Consider the following 22,963-nt stretch of genomic DNA (forward strand, 5'->3'; position numbering starts at 1 on the left):
TACCGTACCCAGCAAACTCAAAAGATTTTAAAGCAGATTATAGATCTACTGACTGGAGGTTAGCCAAGAAAAGTAGATTTTTGAATAGTTGCTTTTCATAAATTAAAATTGTACTAGGTAAACAGAAAATATCAAAAAGAAAAGAAAACTAAAGAAAAGAAAAGACCAGTATATCTGTAATGCATCCTAATTTTTATATTAGGAAAATACCCTCATCCTAATATAAAAAAGTCATAGGCACATTTGAGTATATTCTACATTACAGGTACCAATGTATCTTTTTAAAAATTAATTTTCGGGCAGTGCCTGTGGCTCAGTGAGTAGGGTGCCGGCCCCATATGCCGAGGGTGGCGGGTTCAAACCCAGCCCCGGCCAAACTGCAACAAGAAAAATAGCTGGGCGTTGTGGCGGGCACCTGTAGTCCCAGCTGCTCGGGAGGCTGAGGCAAGAGAATCACGTAGGCCCAAGAGTTGGAGGTTGCTGTGAGCCATGTGACGCCCCGGCACTCTACCGAGGGCCATAAAGTGAGACTCTGTCTCTACAAAAAATAAATAATTTTCGGGTGGCATCTGTGGCTTAGTCGGTAAGGCGCCGCCCCCATATACCGAGGGTGGCGGGTTCAAACCCGACCCCGGCTGAACTGTAACCAAAAAAAAAAAAAAAAAATTAATTTTCACCATACACAATTCTTCAAAAGATATTTAAAAAATCACAAGTGTATGAAAATATTGTGACTATCACTAATCATAAGAGAAATAGAGATTAAAACCGTAGTGACACGTCATGTTAATACCTATTAGGATGGCTACTATCAGAAAAACAGAAAATAGTAAGCGTAGGCCAAAGAAGCACTGTTTATGAGAACATAAAAAATTGCAGCTATTATGGAAAGCTGTGTGGAGGATCCTCAAAAAACTTAAATAGAATTACCCATATTATCCAACAATCTTACCTCTGGGTATATATCCAAAATAATTCACAGCAAATTCCTTGGAGCATTATCCATAATAGCCAAAAGGTGGCAGCAACCCAAATGTCCCTTGATGGATGAATTTATAAAGGAAATGTGATATATACATACAGTGGAATATTATTCAGCCTTAAAAGGAAAGGAAATTCTGACACATGCTATGACATGGATGAGCCTAGAGGACACTGTGCCAAGTGAACTAAGCCAGTCACAACAGGACAAATACTGTATGTTTCCACTCACATGAAATATCTAAAGTAGTCAGAATCACAGAAACAGAGTAAAGATGATTCCAAAGAGCTAGGAAGAGGAATTAGTGTCTAATGGGCATAAAGTATGAATTTTGCAAGACAAAAGCATTCCAGAGATCCCTTGCACAGCAGTATGAATAAACTTAACACTGCTGAATTGTACACCTAAACTAATTAAGATTGGCTGGGTATGGTGGCTTATGCCTATAATCCTAGCACTTTGGGAGGCCAAAGTGGGAGGATTTCTTGAGGCCAGGAGTTCAAGACCAGCCTGAGCAATATAGTAAAAAAAATCTTTTTAATGTTATAATTTAAAAAATGTTAAAGTTAAGGAATTTAGCCGGCCATGGCAAAGCAACACTTGAAGTCCTAGCTACATGGGAGGCTAATGCAGGAGGATCACTTAAGCCCAAGAGTTGACATTGCAGGGAGCTATGATTATACCACTGCACACCAGCCTGGATGACCTAAGGAGTCTCTCTCTCTCTTTTTCTTTCTTTTTTTTTTTTGAGACGCAGTCTCACTCCGTTGCCCAGGCTAGAGGGCCTTGGCACCAACCTAGCTCACAGCAATCTCAAAGTTCTGGGTTCAAGTGATTCTCCTGCCTCTGCCTCCAGAGTAGCTGGAGTTACAGGCACTGGCCACCATGCCTGCTAGTTTTTCTATTTTTTGTACAGATCGGGTATCACTCCTGCTCAGGTTGGTCTTGAACTCCTGAGCTCAAGCAATCCCCACACATTGGCCTCCCAGAGTGCCACAATTACAGGTGTGAGCCCTGAGCCCTGAGCCAGGCCGGGAATCCCTGTTGCAAAAAAAAAAAAAGGTTAAGATGGAAAATTTAATGTTGTGTATTTTTTTAGCACACACACACAAAAAAACCTGCAACAAAATTTTTTTTAAAAGGAAATCAAAATAAGAACATTAATCACTGAAATGGAATGCTAAGAATAATAAGGAGGATTAACAAAGCCAACATCCAGGGTTTGGAATAGATTAATAGGATAGATCAAAATAAAGTGAGAAGACACAAATAAACAAAATGGGCTCTTTCCCCAGAAAAGTCTGAGAACCATTAAACAGTACTTTCTGTTAAATTAAAAAGAACCCAAAGCATTTAATCCTTAAAATCAAAACAGAATACATATATTATCTAGTTCCTCATAAACTAAAGTTTCATAGCAGACCATGCAAACCAAAATGATGTATGCTTTCCTATGAGAGAAGATTGAATTAAATATGGATTAGTGGTTAGACGTTTCTCTGTGTAATTGTCAAAAAAGAAAAACACTCAACCGACTATGATACTCATCGATCTTTGCCTGAGACCTTTACTTCTTAAGGTAAGAAATATATTTAAATTATTTTCTACATCAATCAGGTTTGTAGAAGAATGTTATAAAAATAATAAAAATACTGATAATGTGAAATTTGATCTAGGATATCCATCTCGTTTATATAATACTTACTTTTCTTTTTACTTGCAACATATTATATCAATGATCCCAATTTATGGATATCTTGTGTGTCTGGATTATTTCCTAATTGTCCTCTTGCTTTTTGGTCATGCTTGTTTCTGATTAGTTTCTATTTCTCTCTCTCTCTTTTTTTTTTTTTTTTTTTTTGTGGTTTTTTGGCCGGGGCTGGGTTTGAACCCGCCACCTCCGGCATGTGGGACTGGCGCCCTACTCCTTGAGCCACAGGCGCCACCCCTATTTCTCTCTTTTAATCTGTTCTGCTTTCCAGAGAGCACTAGGACCTTGGCTGAGAGAGCAAGAGAGTCTTTGAACCATTTGTCCTTGGTGGAAAAGAAAGTTATTATCTCCACCTTTTCAATGAAACAATTAGGATCAAGACAAGTTAGGGCTTAGCTCTTCTCTCCATTTGTGCAATGCTCCTTCCATTATTCCATCCTTAGTTTAAAATATAAAGTATCTCATACTTCTCTTACTGGAAAGGTTAAAAAGGGCTCAAAGCATAGTAATGCTAAAAGAACTTGAAAACATCCTTATTGCAGAACCGTTGGACTAAATGCAGTTTCTGGATCAATTCAATATAAATTAAATAAATAAATTCAATATAAATTAAAGAAATAACTGTGAAAGACGAGAGATTAAAAGAATTTTAGCAGACTTATATCCATGATGTAGGGAAGAAGTTCTTAAATAAACATAAAAAACATAATTAAAAGGGAAAAGTTTGGCTTGGTGCCTGTAGCACAGTGGTATGTGGCCCCAGCCACATGCACCAAGGTTGGTGGGTTCGAATCCAGCTGGGACCAGCAAAACAACAATGATAACTGCAACCAAAAAAAAGCCGGGTGTTGTGGCAGGCACCTGTGGTCCCAGGTACTCAGGAGGCTGAGGCAAGAGAATTGCTTCAGCCCAAGAGTTTGAGTTTACTGTGAGCTGTGACAGTACAGCACTCTACCGAGGGCAACATAATGAGACTTGGTCTCAAAAAAAGAAAAAAAAAGGAAAAGGTTAATAAATTGGGTTACATTACAATTAAAAACTTCTTGGCCAGGAATGATGGCTTATGTCTGTAATCCTAGCTCTCTGGGGATTCAAGGGTTGGGGATGGTGGTGGATTACTTGAGCTCAGGAGTTTGAGACCAGCCTGAGCAAGAGTGAGACACCACACACACACATACACACACACACACACACCCATCTCTGCTAAAAACAGAAAAACTAGCTGAGCATTGTGGCAGGTGCCTGTAGTCCCAACTACTTGGGAGGTTGAAGCATGGAGATCTCTTAAGCCCAAGAATTTGAGGTTGCTGGGAGCTAGGCTGAGGCCATGGGAATGTAGCCTGAGGCACCAGAGTGAGACTGTCTCAAAAAAAGTTAAATTAAATTAAATTAAAAACTTCTTTACATTATAAGACACCACAAAGAAAATAAAAAATAAAAACTAGCCACAGAGTGGGAGACAAGCTCTTAACCATCATAGAAGTCATGTTGAGCCTATGGCCGATAAACATAAAAAGGTGGTTGAAGGGGCTGGGCATGGTGGCTCACTCCTGTAATCCTAGCACTCTGGGAGGCCGAGGAGGGTGGATTGTCTGTGCTCATGGGTTTAAGACCAGCCTTAGCAAAACTCTCTAGCTACTTGGGAGGCTGAGGCAAGAGCCCAAGAGTTTGAGGTTGCTGTGAGTTATGACCCACAGCACTCTACTGGGGGCGACAAAGTGAGACTTTGTCTCAAAAAAAAAAAACAAGTTGGTTGAACTCAGTAATCAAAGAAATGCAAATTAAAGAGGGACTTTACCTAACAATTGCAATCAGTGTAACTGGCTTATTGTACCCTCAATGAATCCCCAACAATAAAAAAAAAAAAAAAAACATAAAAAAAAAGAAATGCAAATTAAAGCCATCGTGAGGTACTATTATACAACCATCAAATTAAAAAGTCTGACAATACCAAATTTTAGAGAGACTATAGAGCAATATGCTGTAAGAGTATAAAATACTCTTACATTGATGGGTGGCATGTAAATTGGTACAAAATACTGTAGAAAACATCTTAACACGGGCGGTGCCTGTGGCTCAAGGGGTAGGGTGCCGGTCCCATATGCCGGAGGTGGTGGGTTCAAACCCAGCCCTGGCCAAAAACCAAAAAAAAAAAGAAAACATCTTAACATGACCCGAGGAGTAGTTAAAGGGGATTTCAAATTTTTAATTATTTACTTAGCTGTATATATAAAGTGTATGCATTTCCTGTGTATTTATTATATTTCATAATTATTTTAAATTTAAACTAGGCACAGTGGCTCATGCCTGTAGTCCCAGCTACACAGGAGGCTGAAGCAGCAGGATCATTTAAGCCCAGGAGTCCAAAGCCAACCTGAGCAATATAGAGACCTGCTCTCTTAAAAAGAAAAATTAATTCTCTTTTTCTTTCTTTTTTTTTTTTTTGAGACAGAATCTCATTATGTCTCCCTCGGTAGAGTACTGTGGCATCACAGCTCACAGCAACCTCAAACTCTTGGGCTGAAGCGATTCTCTTGCCTCAACCTCTCAAGTAGCTGGGACTACAGGTGCCTGTCCACAACGCCTGGCTATTTGTTGTTGTTGTTTTTGTTGTCATTGTTGTTTTTAGCAGGCCCGAGCCAGATTCGAACCCACCAGCCCCAGTGCATGTGGTCAGCACCCTAACCACTGAGCTACGGGCACTGAGCCTTAATTAATTATCCTAAAGTAAAAAGGTACTAAATATACCTTACTTTGACCTAGCTAGAACCCAAAGTTTTTTGTTGTTGTTTTTTTAAATAACTTTTCTGACTTTTATTTATTTATTTATTTGCAGTTTTTGGCCAGGGCTAGGTTTGAACCCACCACCTCTGGCATATGGGACAGGCGCCCTACTCCTTTGAGCCACAGGTGCCACCATGGAAACCAAAGTTTTAAAAAATACTTTGTTGGAATATATTGTAAAGGAGAAATGAGATGTTTGTTCTTTCTAAAATATTAATAGTATTGAGAACTTATTTTAAATCTGTGGAACTAGAAGGGCTTGATGAGAAAAGTGATCCAAATACTTTGAAATCAAGAATTTCTAGTTTATCTCTATGAAGAATTTACTGGGAAAAATTCATTTGACAAAGAAGTTTGTATGCATTTTCCCTTTTTCCTGGCAGGATTCTCTCTTAAAAATGGCTTTTAATTACTATTATAGGACATGGTGGTGTGTGCCTATAGTCCCAGCTACCTGGGAGGCTGAGGTGGCAAGATTACTCGAGCCTAGGAATTCACGTCCAGCCTGGACAACATAGCAAGACTGTGTCTCAAAAAAGCAAAACGAACAGATAAGCAAATTACTGTTGCTGTTGGACAATAGTGCACTGATGATGGGAATGGACAGCTAAAACCTCCGAAAGTGTAGCTGGGTTTTTCTTGGAATTTGACTCTCAAGTATGAGAAAATACAGTGTTAAAGAATACTGGACTAGGCGGCGCCTGTGGCTCAAAGGAGTAGAGCGCTGGCCCCATATGCTGGAGGTGGTGGGTTCAAACCCAGCCCTGGCCAAAAACTGCAAAAAAAAAAAAGAACACTGGACTAGTATTTGGTCAGTACTGATTCTTATTCCAGGTTTTCAGTGATATGTTCCAAATTTTTACTGATTTTATGCCTTAGCTTTTATTTCACTGCCAACAGTGATGACCTCAAGCTCCTTCCATACCTAAAAAGCTTTTTCCAGTAGCTATACTATTCCAAATTTTACAATAATTGAAAGAATACAATGGATTGTTATCCACTGAAACTCACATGAAACACCTTTAAAAATACTTTGGTTTGTTTGTTTGTTTTGAGACAGAGTTTCACTCTGTTGCCCCAGGTTAGAGTGCCCTGGCAGAGCTCACAGCAACATCAAACTCTTGGGCTGAAAAGATTCCCCTGCCTCAGCCTCCACGTGGCTGGGACTACGGGCATCTGCCACAATGTCTGGCTAATTTTTCTTTTTTCTTTCTCTCTCTCTCTCTCTCTTTTTTTTTTTTTTAGTAGAGATGGGGGTCTCACTCTTGCTCAGGCTGGTCTTGAACTCTTTTTTTTTTTTTTTTTGAGACAGAGTCTCACTTTGTCACCCTTGGTAGATTGCCATGGCGTCACAGCTCACAGCAACCTCCAACTCTTGGGCTTAAGTGACTTTCTTGCCTCAGCCTCTCAAGTAGCTGGGACTACAGGCGCCCACCACAATGCCCAGCTATTTTTTTGTTGCAGTTGTCACTGTAGCTTAGCTGGCCTGGGCAGGGTTCGAACATGCCAGCCTCCATGTATGTGGCTGGCTCCGGAACCACTGTGCTACGGGTGCCAACTCTGGTCTCGAACTCTTTTTTTTTTTTTTTTTTTTTGTGGTTTTTGGCCAGGGCTGGGTTTGAACCTGCCACCTCTGGCATATGGGACCGGCGCCCTACTCCTTGAGCCACAGGCGCCACCCTGGTCTCGAACTCTTAAGCTCAAAAGATCCTCTGGCCTTACCCTCCCAGAGTGCTAAGATTATAGGTGTGACCCACTGTGCCTGGCCAATACTTTGCTTTTAAAAATTCTGTTTGTTGGCGCCTGTAGTTCAAAGGGGTAGGGCGCCAGCCCCATATGCTGGAGGTAGTGGGTTCAAACCCAGCCCTGGCCAGAAACTGAAAAAAAATAAAAATAAATAAAAATAAAAATTCTGTTCTACATGTTTTAGAATTGGATAAAATTACAACTATGACTTTTGGTAGGAAAGAATTTATTACACATTACAGTCAACACCAAATTTAGAGGGTCTGATATAGCAGGGATTGCTTCCTGTTTTAAAGTTTAATTAAAAATAATCTTTAGCATAATTTTGGTAACATGAACTAGATATTCAGTGAAGTGTAAATGAACAACATAATACTTTATTAGTCAAGATGGTTCGAGTGATAGTGTTTCCATTTGAGGGAAAGACAGATGGAAAGAAACCCCCAATACTATTTTAGTGTGGAAATCTCTTTTTCTTTTACTAATGGGTGTTCTAGGAAAATCTCAGCTATTAAATTATTTATAAAGTGATACACATTCCCAACATGGGAAAGAAGTATCAGTTTATGGAGTAAGAGAACTATTTCAGGTTGAATTGTCAGTCCTTCCAACACAGGAAAATTTTATATGTCTTGTACTACATCTATAATAGAACCCATGATGAAGATTGTAATGGTCTTTGTTGGGTTTTCAGTGTTCATCTCTATTTTGTTCTAAAGCGCACAGGAGGTTTTTGTATCAGAGACAGATTATTATGACATCATAATTATTATACTGAATCTTTTTGTCCCAGTTCTAACCCCCAATGAGAAGCATATGTCACCCCATCTTAAATAGTCTTCTTCACTGTAAGAGAGGAATTCTGAGACAATGTTTATATAGAAGAGAAAAGCAGCTGTCCACCTTCCCTTATAAAAAGAGGGAGGAAAAAAATATTCTCTGCTCCTGAAAGGCAAGATGGAAAGGATTCTGGGATCTCACTTCCAGCTCTCACTCACTCCAGTCCTTATAGAATGTAAGTAAATCTCTCCAGGTGCCAGAAAAGCCACGGTTCCCCAGCTTTACAACGCAGAGCTTTCTCCAGGCTTTACTCTAAGTGGAAATGTACATACATCTCTGAAGTTAGGTGCATCTCTTAGTTCCTTCTATCTACACAGACGTAAATTAGTTTCTAGAGCTTGCACTTAGTCCAGGTTCTCGGGTTTTCATAAAATGTCTTCATAAAGCTTTATTTATTTATTTACTTACTTACTTATTTAAGTCAGAGTGTCGGGTGGCCCCTGTGACTCAGTTGGTAAGGCGCCGGCCCCATATACCGAGGGTGGTGGGTTCAAACCCGGCCCCGGCCAAACTGCAACCAAAAAATATCCGGGCGTTGTGGCGGGCGCCTGTAGTCCCAGCTACTCGGGAGGCTGAGGCAAGAGAATCGCTTAAGCCCAGGAGTTGGAGGTTGCTGTGAGCTGTGTGAGGCCACAGCACTCTACCCTGGGCCATAAAGTGAGACTCTGTCTCTACAAAAAAAATTATTAAAAAAAAAAAAAAAAGACAGAGTGTCCCTGTGTTGCCCCTGGGAGAGTGCCGTGTAGTAAAACTTTAAACATACAGAAATACAAAAATATTTTCTGTACTTCCTCACAGTCTTCCAAAGTTAATTCTTCCTTCTGCACAAGCACGTGGTTGTCCAGCAAAAGCCCGATTTCCCAATCATTTTCAGATGCAACCGTAAGACTGAGTTCTCACCAATGGAAAATTTTACTTTTGGTATGGTGCTGTGTGCAATCTAATGTTGAAACCACGAACTACCTCGAGTTTCTATGGCATGTAACTGATGTTGCCCACTGTTGGGCTTCTCCCCAAACTTTATTTATTTATTTTGGTGGGGGGGGGGGCGGAATGCAACAACTTTATTGAAAGAAAAGTGCAATGAAATTTGTTGAAAGCTTAGAACGGGAAACTTAGACACCTCCCCTCAAGCGCAGGACCAAGTGCAGGGTGGACTCCTTCTGGATGTTGCAGTCAAGACAGGGTGCGCCCATCTTCCAGCTGCTTCCCAGCAAAGATCAGCCTCTGCTGGTCAGGAGGGATGCCTTCTTTATCTTGGATCTTTGCCTTGACATTCTCAATGGTGTTGCTGGGCTCAGCCTGGAGGGTGATGGTCTTGCCAATCAGGGTCTTCACAAAGATCTGCATTGTCAAATAGCGATGTCAGCAGCTGACACTGAGAAACAGCAACTCAGCTCCCGGCCTCGGCAGAACTCCACTCTCCCCAAACCTTAAACATCCTTCAGTTCCCTTGGGAGTTTGCGATGGCACAGGGCGGGGGAAGTGCCTCTGTTTAAGAATTGGAAAATTATAACCACTTAGCATTTGACAGGTAAGAGATACTGACAGAATTTGTTCAGGGAATGCATATGAACAAGCTAAAGAAGTGATTGTTTAGGTAAGCACATTGCAGTTTCTCATTTCACCTCCTATGTGAAATTTCTGTTGGGAAATGGAACAGAACAAAGTCTGAAGCTAAAGAGATCTCTCATTTTATTTATTTATATATATATATATTTTTTTTTTTTTTTTGAGACAGAGTCTCACTGTGTCACAGCTCACAGCAACCTCTAACTCTTCGGCTCAAGTGATTCTCTGGCCTCAGCTTCTCAAGTAGCTGGGACTACAGGAATCCACCACAATGCCTTGGCTATTTTGTTGTTGCAGTTGTCATTGTTGTTTAGCAGGCCCTGGTGGGGTTCAAACCCACCAGCCCCAGTGTATGTGGCCGGCACCCTAACCACTGAGCTATGGGCACCATGCCAGATCACTCATTTTAATGAGAAAAAGTTAGCTATGTGGCTAAATGGGCTTTTCCAGCAGATGGTGACAAATTATTTTGACTTTCTCCCATTAATTTCACTTTTGTTTCTGAGTGATAGTCTCGCTGGATAAAATAATTCTGGGTTGACATTTCTTCAGTTTTTTTTTTTTTTTTTAAGAGACATAGTCTCACTTTATCACCCATGGTAGAGTGCTGTTGCATCACAGCTCACAGTAACCTCCAACTCCTGGGCTTAGGTGATTCTCTTGCCTCAGCCTCCCGAGTAGCTTGAACTACAGATGCCCGCCAGAACGCCTGGCTATTTTTTTGTTGCAGTTTGGCCGGGGCCAGGTTTGAACCCGCCACCCTTGGTATATGGAGCCGGTGCCCTACCCACAGGCACCGACTTAGTTCTTGAAAAATATTTACTTCCTTCTGGCTTTCATGGTTTATAATGAAAAATTCACTGCTAGTCGGAATATTGTTCCTTATCTCTGCTAAGTCTTTTCTCCTTAGCTGCTTTCAAGAATTTTTACTGTGTGCTGGGCATGGTGGCTCACGTGTGTCATCCTAACACTCTTGAAGGCCCAGGCAGATTTATCACTTGAGCTCAGTAGTTCAACATCAGCCTGAGCAAGAACAAGACCCACTCCCCATCTCCACTAAAAAGAAGAAAAAAGAAAAACTAGCTGGATGTTGTGGCAGGCACCTATAGTCCCAGCTACTTGGGAAGCTGAGGCAGGAGGATTGCTCAAGCCTAAGGGCTTGAAGTTGCTGTGAGCTATCCATGGCACTCTACCCAAGGCAACAGAGAGACACTGTGTCTCACAAAAAAAAAGAATTTTTTTTACTTTGTCTTTACTTTTCAGAAATTTGATTATGAGTGTCTTGAACTTCTTTGAGTATATACTATTTGAAGCTCACTCAGCTTCTTGAATCTCTAGGTTTATGCCTTTCATTAAATTCAGGATATTTTCAGCCATTATTTCTTTGAATACTCCCACACTCTATTCCTTTTATTTTGGGGACTCTGATGACATCAATGTTTTTGTTACAAGAATCCTTGAGACTTTTATCCAGCCTATTTTCCCTGTTGTTCAGAATGGGTAATTTCCATGGTTCTATCTTTCCTCTGACATCAACATTCTGCTATTGAGCCCATCCAGCTGGTTTATATAATTTTTTTTTTCAGTTTTATACTTTCCTTTTATATCTTCTGTTTCTTTGCGAATACTTTTAAATTCTTTCCAAATTTCAAGTGTTTGTAATTGCTCATTGAAGTGTTTTTATAGTGACTGCTTTTCAATCCTTGTCAGGTAATTCCAGTGTCCGTGTCATCCCATTGGTGGCATCTATTAATTATCTTTTCTCATCTAAGTTTAGATATTTATTGTTCTTGATACAATGAGTGATTTTTCTGTTGTATCCTGGACATTTATGGCATTGTTTTGAGACCCTAGATCCTATCAAATCTTCTTTTTTATTATAGTAGGCCTCTGTTGATCCTGCCAACAGAAGAAAGGGACAAAAATCCAGGCTTTTTTTGAAAAGACATTCCACTGTACTGGGAGTGGAAGACAGGGAAGAGTAGCCTGTTACTCTCAGGTGGAAGATGCAATTTCAGGCTCCCCACTGCCTCCTCTGTACCATCCCAGAAGAATAAGGGAGAAGGGCCTCTTTACCACCAGTCAAGAATGAATGTCTGGTCTCTCAAACTCAGTATTTACTGATGGAGAACTGTATGGGGTGGGGGGAGATGTGAGGTTTTCTACACAGTTTGGCTGTATTAGAACCAGTTTTTATCAAAATGTTTCTGTCTTGCCAGTCTGTCCCTTCCCTAAATTTTTGGCAAAAGAAATCAGGCTTTATGAGAAGCATGTTTGTCTACATGCATGGACACTTCTGGGTATGGGCTTCTCCAGGATATGTGAGAGGCAGAAAGAAGACCCAGGGAGCTCAATGCCATGTTTCTTAAGTTTCAGGGTCCCTGGCCAGTGCCCCTACTTCTCTCTACCTTGCGGAATCTTCTTATATGTGTTTTATACATAATCTCTAGGGTTTTTGGCTTACTTAATGGGAATAAAAAGAAATGCACCTGCTCCATTTTTTCTGGAACCAGAAGTTCCGCTCCCTTAATGAAACATATTGCTTTTTCCCTTGGTAACTCAACTGCCCCCACCTGGAGGAATGGGAGGAATTTTTTCAGCAAAGAACAAAATCTAGATATATCTCTATTCTTCTGAACAAGGTACTTCCCAAGGTCCCCCTAATATGCCCACAGTTCGCTAGTTGGAAAAGCAAGAGAGGAACATTAGGAAAAGTAGAGCCAGTGGGTGGGGAGATTTATAAAAGGAAAAACTATTTATTCTAGGGTGGTTTATTAGCATTTTTTCTTACCCCATCATATCCTATACCTTGATATATAATAGGGGAAAAAACACACACACTTAGAAAGTGAGCTTTTTCTTTTTTGAGACAGAGTCTCACTTTGTCACCCTCAGTAGAGTGCCATGGCATCATAACTCACAGTAACCTCAAACTCCTGGGATCAAGCAATTCTTTTGCCCCAGCCTCCCACAAGCAGCTGAGACTACAGGTGAACTGCCACAAAGCCCGACTATATATTTTTGTTTGTTTGTTTAGCAGGCCCAGGCTGGGTTTGAACCCACCAGCCCTGAAGCATGAGGCCAGCGCCCTAACCACTGACCTACAGGCGCTCAGAAAGTGAGCTTTAAAAGGTCAAAATTAAAGCATTACATACTTCCCCCCCCAGAAATTCCCCCTCCCCAGCAATGATTAAAGAAAGAAAAAAATGCTCTCTTTGTATTCTGGTTTTTATTTAGATCTTTATTTAATTCTCACTTTTGGTCATAGGCTCTCTAAAAATTACCAAGGGAAAAAAATTAAAAAGCACACACACACAAAAGAGACACAGCAGTTTGCAAAGGTGAAAAGTTATAAACTTGGCACGGCACAGAATGGTTGTTAAAAACCAAACTTACATAATTACTGAGGTAATGAGTCAAATGTTGATCTTCTTATTCTATAGTTCTTTCTTGGTTGAACCAAGTTGGATGATCAATCACGCCTAAAGTTGGCTGTATTAGATGTAGTTTTTTGAAGATTCACTTTTCCCCCCTGCGTTAGATATTTTCTATCTTAGGCTGCTGGATGGCCTCTTTATTCCCAGAAAACATCTTGCGATTTGAGTATTGAACCGGTTGTTGGAAGCTTTCTTACTACGACAAACATCCAGTCTTCTATGGGATCTGCCTTTTCTCAGAAATTCGTGCTCCGTTTTTTGCATACTCTGCTTATACATTTCTATTTTCTCTGCTTCTGATGGGTTCTGATATTTCTTGCGCTGTTCATAGTTGATCTGAATTGGCTCCTCTTGCAGAATTCCCTCTTGCTGCTGCTGCTGCAGCCACTTGAGGATCTCTATTCTCTGCTGTAAGATTTGGCACTCATTCTCCAGCAAGGCTGCGAGCATGTGCACCGAGTGGGAGTCGTGGTTCAGCTGCCTCACGTGCTCCTCCAGCCTACGCTGAGCAGCAGCGTCATTATCTGGCTGGGCATGGGAACGGACTCCACCTTTCTCAAGAGTTTCTTTTATATCTTCCTGCGATTTCTGATAGGATCTTATCAATTCACTGAGCTCAGTGTGTTGTTGACTCCAATGTTCTGTTTCCTGTAGCAATTGCTCCATGTTGTTCCTAAATTTCTGATTTTCTTCTTGCATATTAAGGAATCCGCATTCTGCTTTGCTGTTACTTTGTTGAGTTCCCTTGAAGGCTTTTTCTCCTTCTGAATGATTTATTGAATCCCTTGCAAAAGCTTGTGCCATGTGGTTGGAGTTCAGGTTTTCCAGTATCATCTCCTCTTTCTTTGCATTGTGTTCTTTCTCTGGGTCTAAACTAACGAGCAGTTTTCTCAATAGCATTTTATTCCTTTGGCCAAGTCCTCTGACTTTGTATTCAAGTTCTGAGACATCCTCGGAGATGCTGCTTTCCTCACAAGATTCTTTTGCTTCTGTGCTACTCTCTTCAGAACTTGCCACATTTTTAAGAATATCTTTAACTCCTTTTAAGAGATTTTGAACCTTCTGTTCAGTCTGGTGGTCTGTTACTTCATGGCTACTATTATTTGAGGAAGGGAGGGAGCCCCAGAAGGAAGGGGGAAATGATCCAATTCCAAATAAGGCAATGATAATCCTAGCGTCCAAAGATTCTCGAGGAAGATCAGTAGAGGGGTTAAGGGTTTCAGAGGGGGTAGGCATCTTGTCTGACTTGTCAGAGGTGGCCATCAGGGCACAAGGAACGCAGAAACCCTTAGAGATTCCAGGAGGGACAGGTGATGGTCCTCTGTGCAAATGGATGGAAAATGTGAGACCAAGCAGAAGTCAGAGGCCAGAGAAAGAACAAAAACTGGGGAGATGATGTTTAGGTTAAAGGTGACATCTTAGATAGCCTTGGGGGAGGGAGGGGAGGGAGAAGGGACCAGGAGCTGGGGCTCCATCTCTCTTCCTCTAGGCTCCTGGTGTTTATTCCCTGACCCTAGCAACCAGGTCTTTATTTTGTCACTGCACCACTGTGGCCTGTCTCCAGCTTCTGTCTCCTTTGTGTCACAATGGAAACCTCTTAAACTCCTGCCCGGTGACTCATGCATCAAAATCAACCTTGAGCCGTCCCTACTCTTCAGCCCAGAAGGACACACAACACACCTCTTCCTTCTCCAGGTTGCTTTTCATCTCACTCTAACTGCATCTTGATTTTCCTGCCTCACCTGTCAGCCCCACAACCTCAACCTCACAGCACTGTATTTCTGTATACTCTAAGTGCACGGCCCGCACAGCCTTCCCTGGTGAGGTCCCCATTCTTCCATAGCACCTGGAAACCATATGGCTGCCGCTCTAGAAGAGATGCTACTGTAAAAGAAAGCTATCCATAAGAAATAGAATCCAAAGAGGGCAGCACCTTCTGTGATTTTAGGAACATAATGTTAGGAATCCCTCCATCAAAAATACTCTACAGCAAGGCTGGGGCTGGTGGCTCACTCCTATAATCCTAGCACTGTGGCAGGCTGAGGGGTAAGGATTGCTCAAGCTCAGGAGTTCAAGACCAACCTAAGCAAGAGTGAGACACCACCTTTATTTAAAAATAATTTAGCCAGGCATTGTGGCAGGTGCTTGTAGTCCTAGATACTTGGGAGACTGAGGCAGAAGGAATCTGCTTTCCTCACCAGATTCTTTTGCTGAGGAAAGAATTTTTCTTTTGCTGAGAAAGATTTTTCTTGGCTTTGAACACAGGCATCCTTTAAGACAGGCTTAGCAGTCTGAGTACGTTGTAGCTTATGCCTATAATCCTAACACTTTGGGAGGCCTAGCTGGGAGGATTTCTTGAGCAGAAATTCCAGACCAGCTTGAGCAAGAGACCCTGTCTGTACTGAAAATAGAAAAATGAGCCAGGTGTGCTGGGTGCCTGTAGTCCCAGTGATATGGGAGGCAGAGGCAGGAGCATCACTTGAGCCCAGGAGTTTGAATTTGCTGTGAGTTAGGCTGACACCAGGACATTGTAGCCTAGGCAACAAAGGGAGAGTCTGTCTCAAAAAAAAAAAAAACAAAAACCAAACACAAACAGAAACAAAATAAAAATACACAGGCTTAGCAAAGTTTCTCCTGGGTCACATCAGATGACAGGAAACTTCAATCATGGCTCAGCACCCATAGCTCAGTGGTTAGGGCACTGGCCCCATGAACCAGGACTGGTGGGTTCCAACCCTACCAGGGCCTGCTAAACAACAATGACAACAATAACAAAAAAATAGCCAGGCGTTGTTGTGGGCACCTGTAGTCCCAGCTACTTGGGAGGCTGAGGCAAGAGAATTGTGTAAGCCCAAGAGTTTGAGGTTGCTGTGAGCTGTGACGCCACAGCACTCTACCAAGGGAGACACAGTGAGACTATGTCTCAAAAACAAAAAAAGAAAGAAAGAAAAGAAAAGAAAACTTTAATCATTACTTTTCACAGTAACTTCTTAAAATGATAATTTATCTAAAGCATTGAAACAGCTATAGTGGTAATAGAAAAGTAACTGAATTTTATTCAATCCAGTACACTCTTTTTTGTCCTTAAGAGTCAGGTCCTTGAGAATATAAAATTCAAAGAAATCATTCTTTGTATGTGACTTTTTCTTGGTTTTCAAAATCTTAATAGTGAAAACTTTACTACAGGTTTCCTTTGAATCTTAAGAGAAAACTTCATTTTTCCCCCATAGGGAAGAGAAACCTATGTGTTTTTTTCTTCCACACCTACCAACTTACTTTGGCTGTAATTTCCTTGAGCCTCATGCTCATCTTTCAGCCGCTGGGCTCAGGGCCATGGTCCCTGACTGCCCACAGGTATGGCAGTGTTGGTCTTTCATATTACTTAAAAGAGGAGCACCTTTTCTAATTCACACAAAGATGCCGTAGGCACTAACAAATTGCCTTTATGCTTTAATTCTATGTCATAAGATTAAAGTTTTGGTTGATATTTCCCCTTTAATTCAAACATCATTTAAGATAAATTTTTAATCTCCAGGACAAGGGAGTTTTTCCTGCTAATTTCTAGCTTTATTGCATTGTACTCAGAAAATATTTGTAGGGCGGTGCCTGTGGCTCAGTGAGCAGGGCGCCGGCCCCATATACGGAGGGTGGCGGGTTCAAACCCAGCCCCGGCCAAACTGCAATAAAAAAATAGCCAGGCATTATGGCGGGTGCCTGTAGTCCCAGCTACTCAGGAGGCTGAGGCAGGAGAATCGCCTAAGCCGAGGAGTTGGAGGTTGCTGTGAGCTGTGTGTGGCCACGGCACTCTACCAAGGGCCATAAAGTGAGACTCTGTCTCTACAAAAAAAAAAAAAAAAAGAAAATATTTGTAATATTTCTACCTTTTGAAGTTGATTGATATTTTCTTCATGGCTTTATAGATTATCAATCTTCATGTATATTCCATTGATACTTAAAGAGAAAATATATACTGTTCATTTTTCATATGCTTGCAAATTTTTGATACTGTTGAACAGAAATCTAATAATACCCATGTCTTGATTTTTTTAATGAAAGAGTGAGACCCTGTCTTTACCAAAAAGAGAAAAACTAGCCAGGGCTCAGCGCCTGTAGCACAGTGGTTATGGTGCCAGCCACATGCACCGAGGGTGGCAGGTTTGAACCTGGCCCGGGCCAGCTAAACAACAATGGCAACTTCAAGAAAAGAATAGCTGGGCGTTGTGGTGGGCACCTCTAGTCCCAGCTACTTGGGAGGCTGAGGCAAGAGAATTGTTTAAGCCCAGGAGTTTGAGGTTGCTGTGAGGTGTGAAGCCATGGCACTCTACCGAAGACAACAAAGTGAGACTGTCTCAAAAAAAAATAAAAAATAAAAGTCATGCATGGTGACACACACCAATGAGTCCCAGCTACTTGGGAGGCTGAGGCAGGAGAATCACTTAAGCCCAGGAGTTGGAGGTTGCTGTGAGCTGTGATGCCATAGCACTCTACCGAGCTTGAGGCTCTGTCTCAAAAAAAAAAAAATGTATATATATATATATATTTGCATACAATAAAAATATTTTTACTATGACAAAAATCTTCCATCACATTAAAATTATTCATACATATTTTTGAGCAAGAAAATAAATTATAGTGTTTGATTATAACCTAAAGAATAGGGCAGCGCCTGTGGCTCAGTGAGCAGGGCGCCAGCCCCATATGCCGAGGGTGGCAGGTTCAAACCCAGCCCCGGCCAAACTGCAACCAAAAAATAGCTGGGCGTTGTGGCGGGCGCCTGTAGTCCAGCTACTTGGGAGGCTGAGGCAGGAGAATCACCTAAGCCCAGGAGTTGGAGGTTGCCGTGAGCTGTGTGACGCCACAGCACTCTACCGAGGGCAATAAAGTGAAACTCTGTCTCTACAAAAAAAAAAAAAAGAATAAAATAAATTTCTATGAACCCATGCTTTTATAAACACATAGTGAATAAATAAATTAAGGAAAAGAGACCTTCTTTACCAAATAATTTCAATTAGTAAATATAAAAGGAATGAGGAAAACAGAATACCACCACTAGAACAACATGTAACAACTATTACAGGCAAGATCCACCTATGGGTACTAAAATTAGAGAACTAACAGGATATTTGTATAGTCTCAAAGTATCTCCCCAAGATATTTCTTAATTACAAAGGGAAAGATAGTAACTTTATAGGGGATATATCCAGTAGATAACCTATTAATGGAGTGATCAAGGTTAACATCACCAGAAATAAGACCTATGGACATCACGTGTACCCTTTGATACCCTGAGAAAGACATATTACTTACTTCTATTGGCATTCTTGCCCCAAATAGATAACCTCAACCTAACAATAATTAGAAATTAGCTAAACACAGGTCTGGGCACAGTCATACATGTAATCCTAGCACTTGGGAGGATTGCTTGAGCAAGAAAGAGATCCCATCTCTACTAAAAATAGAAAAATTAGCTGGGGGTGGGCGCCGTGGCTCATGCCTATAATCCCAGCAGTCTAGGAGGCCCAGGCGGGTGGATTGCCTGAGCTCACAAGTTTGAGACCAGCTTGAGCAAGAGCGAGACTCCATCTCTAAAAATAGCCAGGTGTTGTGGCAGGTGCCTATAGTCCCAGCTACTTGGGAGGCTGAAGCAAAAGAATCACTTGAGCCCAAGAGTTTGAGGTTGCTGTGAGCTATAAGACAATGATGCCACTGCGCTCTACCCAGGAAGACTGTGTCTCAATAGAAAAAAAAAAAAAAAAGATTGGGCGGCACCTGTGGCTCAAAGGAGTAGGGCACCAGCCCCATATACTGGAGGTGGTGGGTTCAAACCCGGCCCCGGCCAAAAAGAAAAAAAACTGAAAAAAATAAATTTAAAAATAGATAAACACAAACTGAGACAACTTCTACCATTCTGTTTTAGGCACAATGTAGGAAGCATCTATTGGTTTTGCCTGACATACACTGACTCCACAAATGAATAATTTTAATATGATGGAAACTTTTGGTATAATAAAACATTTTTATTTTATGTAATTATTTAATACTTTTTTAACCAAAGAATAATAGCTGAAGGCATGTATTCACAAAGAATTCTACAAAACATGTGATTTTAAAAACTGTTATCTGTATGTTGCTTTTAGATATAGTAGTGCCCTTATATGTAGCCAGTTTAAAGTGGAAATGGGCGGCACCTGTGGCTCAGTGAGTAGGGCGCTGACCCCATATGCCGAGGGTGGTGGGTTCGAACCCAGCCCCCGCCAAACTGCAACAAAAAAATAGCCGGGCGTTGTGGCGGGCGCCTGTAGTCCCAGCTACTCGGGAGGCTGAGGCAAGAGAATCACGTAAGCCCAAGAGTTAGAGGTTGCTGTGAGCCATGTGATGCCACGGCACTCTACTGAGGGCAGTAAAGTGAGACTCTGTCTCTACAAAAAAATAAATAAATAAAAATAAAGTGGAAATGGTCTGAAAATTGTTATTTGTATTCAAAGAATCAAAACATAGAATCTTTTTCTCAGTTGTGCTCTTCTCTTTGACCACCAGGTGGTGGTATGAGCTTTAAAAATCTCTATGCAAATGTTCACATTTGCGTGAGCGGAACCCGAGAGATACTCTCATCCACAGTCTTATTTATTTTTTTTTTTTTTCCAGAGTTTGGGAGTATGGATTCTAAGAGACTTGCCCAAAGTTACATCTAGTTATAGGATGAGAGCTGGGATTAGAGCTCAAGTTAAAAGTTGAAGGAGACGCAGGTTCTGCAGATCAGGAGGCAGTGGAAGAATTGTTAAACACACCTGCTAAGTGTTACAAGAAAAGGAGTACGTGGAAGAGCAGATTTTCAACATTAATGGAACTGGCATGTTTTACAAGCACATTGACAAACTTGTATGTAGTATAATACAAATGGCATTTCAACTGACAAAAATGTTGAGATTGGAGGCTCACAATAACCCAACCCTGAATTCTCCCTAGAAACAACAGTTCAGTATTCAAGGTGACTTTATAGAATACACCTACTGCAAATGATGAGAATCAACTATATAGGAAGGGAATAAATTTAACAGAAGAAGTGGCCAGGAGTGGTGACTCACACCAGTAATGCTAGCACTCTGGGTGTTCAAGGCAGGTGGATTGCTTGAGCTCACAGAGTTCAAGACCAGCATGAGCAAGAGTGAGACCCTGACTCTAAAAAATAGACAGGCCTTGTGGCAGGGGCCTGTAGTCCCAGTTACTCAGGAGGTTGAAACAAGAGGATCCCTTGGCCCCGGAGTTTGAGGTTGCTGTGAGATATGATGCCACATCACTCTACTGAGGGTGACAAGACTCTGCCTCCAAAAGAAAGAAAGAAGGAAAAAAGATATTGAAGTTTTAACTGAATGTGGAACATCTTATGTTCATGGGTTTGAAGACTTAAAATTGCTAAGATGGCAATATTCCCATTGATTTACAGATTCTATACAGTCCTTGTTAAAAATCCCAGCTGCCAGGGGCAGCGCCTGTGGCTCCAAGGGGTAGGGCACCGGCCTCATATGCTGGAGGTGGGGGGTTCAAACCTAGCCCTGGCCAAAAACTGCAAAAAAAAAAAAAAAAAATCCCAGCTGCCTCTTGCAGAAATTAACAAGCTGATCCTAAATTTCAGATGGAAATTTAAGGAATACAGGGTAATCAAAACAATCTTAGAAAAGAAGAATAAAGTAGAAAGACTCATATTACCTGATTTCCAGACTTATTATAAAGCCACAGTAATCAAGACAGTATGGTATTAGTAAAAGGATAGATATATAAATTAATGGAACAAAATAGAGAGATCAGAAATAGACCCCACAAATAAAGTCAACTGATTTTTATCAAGGAAACTGTTGCGTGACCAGAGACGCAAACGAACAGCAGCTTTGCTATGAGTGTAAACTCGCTCCTGTAATTAATTATTAAGTCAAGAAACAGACTGCATGGGATGGGATGGCGTGTAGCGAAATTCTTTATTCAGGGTTTTGATTTTATACCTTTCTAGTCACGTACACACTTAATCTATTATCTGTTAGTTTCACCATTACCTCATTTTACCTATCTGAAATTAACTTGAAAGGAAATATACTGTTACCATATCAACACTATCACTTTTGCAGTAAACATCTTCTTCTAGACAGTGACTAATCTCTGGGCAGGTATCTAAATAAAGATCACAAAGAAGAAAGTAGCCACAGGGGAACAGAGTTAATGGAAGAGTATCTTCAAGAGTTCACTCAGTTTACTCAGTATGAAGTAACAACTATGTCTTTTCCTCAGGGCAGAGCACCTATAGACCTCTGACAATATGTTGTTAACATACGTCAACCCTCTGGCCCTCTGGCCCGTATCTCTGAGGAAGGGAAGCACGCCCTTTGATTTCAGGCTTCACAGGGCGCACAGCTTCAGAGAATGGGCTTGTGGAATTTTTAACTCCAGGCAAGTCAACTCTATGTGTGTCCCAGGGGGTCCCAGGTCCCTTAAGCCTCTGGAAAAAAAGCAAGCCATTTTAAACTCACACTGAGTTCACTTTGTGTGCTTGATGTAGGATATGTTTATTTCTAAATATTATCCAATGGAAAAGATAGTCTTTTCAACAAATGTTGCTAAACAAATTGGACATCTACATGCAAAAACAATTAACTGTGTTACATAAGTAGATCATAAATAGATCATAGACTTAAATGTAAAATACAAAACTATAGGCAGGCGTGGTGGCTCATGCCTATAATCCTAGCACTCTGGGAGGCCAAGGCAGGTGGATTGCTTTGAGCCCATGAGTTTAAGACCAGCTTGAGCAAAAGCAAGACTCCATCTCTACTAAAAATAGAGAAACTGAGGCAAGAGAATCACTTGAGCCTGAGTTGGAGATTGCTGTGAGTGATGACACCACAGTACTCTACCGAGGGTGAAAGTTGCAACTCTGTCTCAAAAATAAAAAGAAAACATATACAAAACTATAAAATTTCTAGAAAAGTCCAGGTGTGGTGGCTTACATCCATTAATTTCAGTACTTTTGGAGGCCAAGGCAAGAGGATCACTTGAAGCCAGGAGTTTGAGAACAGCCTGCACAACATAGAGAGATTCTGTATCTATCTTTTTTTAATTTCAGATCAATATAGGGTTACTTATGATTTGGTTGCATAGCTTGCTTTTGTAAGGTTAAAGTCTAGGTTGTAGGTGTGCCTTCACCCAGGAAGTGTGGATGAGAATTTACCCAACCCCTTCCTCTTGTCCCTTACTTGAAATTAATTAAGGCGGTGCCCATGGCTCAGTGGGTTGGGTGCTGGCCACATACACAGAGGCTGGCTGTTCAACCCCAGGCCAGCTAAAACAACAATGACAACTGCAACAACAACAAAAATAGCTGGGCATTGTGGTGGGCACCTGTAGTCCCAGCTACTTGGGAGACTGAGGCAAGAGAGTTGCTTAAGCCCAAGAGTCTGAGGTTGATGTGAGCTATGATGGCACAGCACCCTACCCAGGATGATGGCTTAAGACTCTGTCTCAAAAAAAAAAAAAAAAGAAAAGAAATTGAGTTTTTCTCTCACGTGAGCATGTATGTAGTTGTTTATCTACTGGTTTTAATTAAGTATGGAGTCTACTGTATCTTCTTAAAGTTTCTAGAAGAAAACATAGGAGAAAGTGTATGTTACCCTGAACTTGGCAATAAGTTTTTTATTTTTTTATAGACAGAGTCTCACTTTGTCGCCCTCAGTAGAGTACCATAGCATCACAGCTCACAGCAACCTCTAGCTCTTGGGCTTAGGCGATTCTCTTGCCTCAGCCTCCTGAGTAGCTGGGACCACAAGCGCCCGCCACAAACGCCCAGCTAGCAATAAGTTTTTATTCTAGATTTAATACCAAAAGCATAATGAAGACAAAATTTTG

General features: G+C 41.2%; 1 protein-coding gene across 1 annotated transcript; it reads right to left on the minus strand.

Moving 5' to 3' along the window:
• Positions 1–13,183: 13,183 nt before the first annotated feature.
• Positions 13,184–14,335, minus strand: SPZ1 (spermatogenic leucine zipper 1). The gene has a single exon (XM_053582191.1). The coding sequence runs from the start codon at positions 14,333–14,335 to the stop codon at positions 13,184–13,186; it is 1,152 nt and encodes a 383-aa protein (XP_053438166.1).
• Positions 14,336–22,963: the final 8,628 nt, after the last annotated feature.

Source organism: Nycticebus coucang, chromosome 1 (genome assembly GCF_027406575.1).
Source record: "Nycticebus coucang isolate mNycCou1 chromosome 1, mNycCou1.pri, whole genome shotgun sequence".
NCBI classification, from domain to species: Eukaryota; Metazoa; Chordata; class Mammalia; order Primates; family Lorisidae; genus Nycticebus; species Nycticebus coucang.